We start from the raw sequence: 3624 nt of genomic DNA on the forward strand, positions 1-3624 counted from the left end.
CAAAGCCCTTCAGAGCTCAACCCCCGTAAAGGCCCCAAAGCACAGCAAAGCGCTCGAGGCAGCCCCGGCCCTGCAGCTTCGCCCGAGGGCACACAGGATCGGTCAGTTCTACCCTCAGTCTTTGGACAAAAGGTGAAAGTGTCGCTCAGAGAGACTGGCCCTGGGGGTACCGGTGCTCCCAGCACCAACCCGCACTGGGCCCAGGGAAGGTCTAGGGGCTTCACCACCGCTTCCCACAGGCACCTCCACCGGGAACCAACCCCAGACGTGGGCTCTGCTGCCAGAGGGGCACAGAGATGACAAAAACCCCAGAACAGTTATTGCAGAGCTGGGTGAGCCGTGCGCTAACGTCGCTACAGCTGCTCTCGAACTCCGAGCTCAGAACCAGCTCCCTTCCCACCAGACCCCCACCTGACAGCAGCACCTACCACCCCACACCTCCAGCTCTGCACTGACCACGGCACATCTCCTGCCTGCGCCTCCACAGACGCCTTCTCCCCGCTTCCATACAGAGACCAGCGGGAGAGGGAACTGCCCCAGGGAAACAGGCTCCGGCTGCGGAGGGCCCGGTGCCCCACAAAGTGGGTATGAAACTCTCTTGCTGGCAATGGAAACCGAGGCACTGAGGTGACACAGGTCTAGAAAGGCAACAGCAGCACTCGATGAACCCCGGATCTCCCCATTTCCAGTCCTGAGCTTTACCTCCCACTCCTATTCCTGACAATACTTTGCACTTAAAGAGAACTTACGGTCAGTTTGGGACATGAAGCTTCATGACACCTCTGGGTAAAATTATTAACGGAAAATAATGTAAAAGAGGCAATCTGAGCCACTGCTTTGCCACGACTGCTGGCAAATCCCAAATACTGAGAATGGAGAGCAATACAAACTACTTCTTAAACAACTATAGTTGTTTCCTGTAAACTACGTGATTTAAAATGTCTTTTCTGCCAGACCTCACGCTGGAAACACAGGAGATGTCGGACAGAACAGCCTGCGAGGAGTATCCCAGCGCTGGCGCAGGGCCGCAGGCAGGGAACACGGCTAGCACCGAGCGGTCCCTCGGCACGGTACCGAGCTCAGAGCCCCAAGAACTGCGGAGCCTGTTCCTCTCTTGGTCAGAATTCATCCCGTAACCTCGGTGGGTGGTCCATGCCAAAAAACGAAGAGGGTTTTCCATGCACATCACGCTCTCTCTTCACAAAGGCGGTAAACGAAGAGACACAGTTCCCGATGAAATGGTCGGACTGGCCGAGAATGTACAAATCAATCTGAGGCACTTCTGGCTGCAGGCTAACCACCTTGATCTGTGGAGAAACAAGGAAAGCAAACCCATCCAGTTATCCATTGTTACAATCCAAACGCCTTGGCATAATATTAGAAATGGGAATATACAACAAAAAGAGAGTGGGTTGTGTCCTAAGCTGTCCCATAACTCATTTATGAACACATAAATGTCAAAACATTTTTAAAAATCACTTAGGTTTATTTAATTGAAGTCTTTTGCAAGGAGAAATTTATTACCATGCAGGATAATGCTCTTCAACCTCCAGGAATGGAAGAGTTTTACGGTCTAATTTTTACTGCTATGCCCAAAATTCACTTTGAGATGCCGTGGCAGCGACAGAATCCAGGGAAGGTTTCTATTAACGCAATCCTGCCAGAACAGGTTGCTGCAAGACTTACCTTTCCTTGGAAGAACTGCTGAATTTCCGTCTTGTAGGGCTCGGAATCTGTAGCAATATAAACAGATTTCGCTTCTGTGTTTGTCACCCAGAGCTTGAGAGCACGCTTGATCTCCCTGAGGTCCGGCAGGCACATGTCCATGGTGAGAGGGACGGCAGCGCTGCGGTCGTAGCCCACGCATTGCGGGGAAGCCATGAAGTGTGGCCCGGCTGTCCCCTCCTTTAGCATATTACAAGCATTTTTCTATTGGAAGAAGAAAAGAGAAAAATACAATTTTTGAATGGCAACGGTGTGAGAAAACACAACCACGCCCCCCACCTCCGCCAGCAGTGTTCCAGCCTCTTCGAAAAAGGAATCCCACGGGCGCTGCTGACACACGGCGAGGTGCTGAATGCCAGCAGGGCTTGGGCTGCCGCAGAAGGACAGCTCCTCCTCCTCCTTGGGCAGCTCCTTCACAGAGCGTTTGCCACCGGCCTGGAGCAACTGCAGGGGCTGCAGCAACCCGCCGGCACAGGAGCCGTACCCAGTCCGAGCCGAGCCTCAGGTGGATTCCCACGTAGGGCCTGAGCAGCAGGGAATGGATGTAGGATTCTCCTTTCTTCACCATCTCATCGGACCACACCACATACTTCTGCAGGGGCCGGTGCTCCTCTAAGACCGGAAACTGGGCTGGAGCGCCAGGTAAGGCGAGTACGGGGTGCTCTGACGGTGAAAACCTATGGGAAAAAAAAAACCCAGCCCATCAGACTGAAACATGACAACCTCAGAGGCACCACCTTGCACAAAGGCTGCTGGGAAGCCTGTAATGGAAACTATGAACACCCTGAAATATGCCCCATCTATTGCTCCAAATTTACATCAATTTTAACTCTTTTGTCACCTGAACACAACATTGAAGAAAGCTCAGGTACCGCATTTCACCTCTGACCTTTTATTCGACAGACAAAAAGATAATATTTAATAGAAAAAGCATTACTATTTTTAATTATATTGCTAACTAACCACTTCAGTCTCTCCCCCAAAATGCACCGGCTTTTCCACAGTGACTAGCAGAACCGTTTTCACGAGTTATTCTACAGCAGCGCACCAGCATTCTTCCACCTTCTCATACCTTTGAATCCAATGGTCCGTGTACGCAGGACTGAAGGAGATTCCCTTGAAGAGCTCAGACTTATCAAAATCCACTTGGAACTGATCCCAGAAGGGGCCAAACGGATTTCCATCCTGCAAAGGAAAGACAAGTGCTCATTTGGTGCACAGGCAGAGCCTGAAAGGCAGGCTTGGCAAGGTCCTGGGGTGCCACACTGAGGAGTTTTTCTCTTACAGCGAGAAAGCAGAGCAAATATAATGGCCTGGTTGTCACCTATCAGCTCCACAAGAAGGAGAGAGGGAAACACATTAAAGAAAGTTAGCTGAGGACTAATGGAGAGGCTGTCTTAAAAGAACACCACCACCACAGCTCTCAAACTTATGTTTAAAAGAGGTTTCTTCAAAACCTGCTGGACAACAACACCACAGATGGGAAAGGGCAGAGAGCAGCAGGAGAGAAGCCACAGATCTGTTCTCCTTATGGTCACAGTCAAACCTGAAGTGATAAAACCTCACACAGACCACGCTCCTGAACCCCAACCTTTTGGCTGACAAAGAAAAGCACAAAGGCGCAGCAAGCCACGTGGATAAGCAGTGAAAGGGTGCGTAAATCCTCAACTGGCACATCAGCAGCGACCCAAAGGAGTCTGTCATTGCCTCTGGAACGGCCGCAGATCTGCCCTGTGCCCGCGGGGTGCGGGAGGGACTCACCTTCATGGGACAGGTGCTCTTGTCCGTGCTCCGCTGCGCCGCCGCCTCGAAGCAGTAAGCCACCCGCTTCCCGGGGGGCCAGTGCTCGGGCGCCAGCTTCTCCATGAACTCCTCCAGGCTCAGGACACGGTGGAACCG

General features: G+C 51.9%; 1 protein-coding gene across 1 annotated transcript; it reads right to left on the reverse strand.

Moving 5' to 3' along the window:
- Window positions 1-1118: 1118 nt before the first annotated feature.
- Window positions 1119-3621, reverse strand: POFUT1 (protein O-fucosyltransferase 1; the record flags this gene model as incomplete). Its single annotated transcript, XM_010084797.1, has 5 exons — window positions 1119-1307; window positions 1687-1929; window positions 2210-2402; window positions 2798-2910; window positions 3487-3621. Coding segments are annotated over 5 exons (873 nt in total), but the record flags the coding sequence as incomplete, so codon positions are not given.
- Window positions 3622-3624: the final 3 nt, after the last annotated feature.

Source organism: Pterocles gutturalis, unplaced genomic scaffold (assembly GCF_000699245.1).
Source record: "Pterocles gutturalis isolate BGI_N339 unplaced genomic scaffold, ASM69924v1 scaffold41371, whole genome shotgun sequence".
NCBI classification, from domain to species: domain Eukaryota; kingdom Metazoa; phylum Chordata; class Aves; order Pterocliformes; family Pteroclidae; genus Pterocles; species Pterocles gutturalis.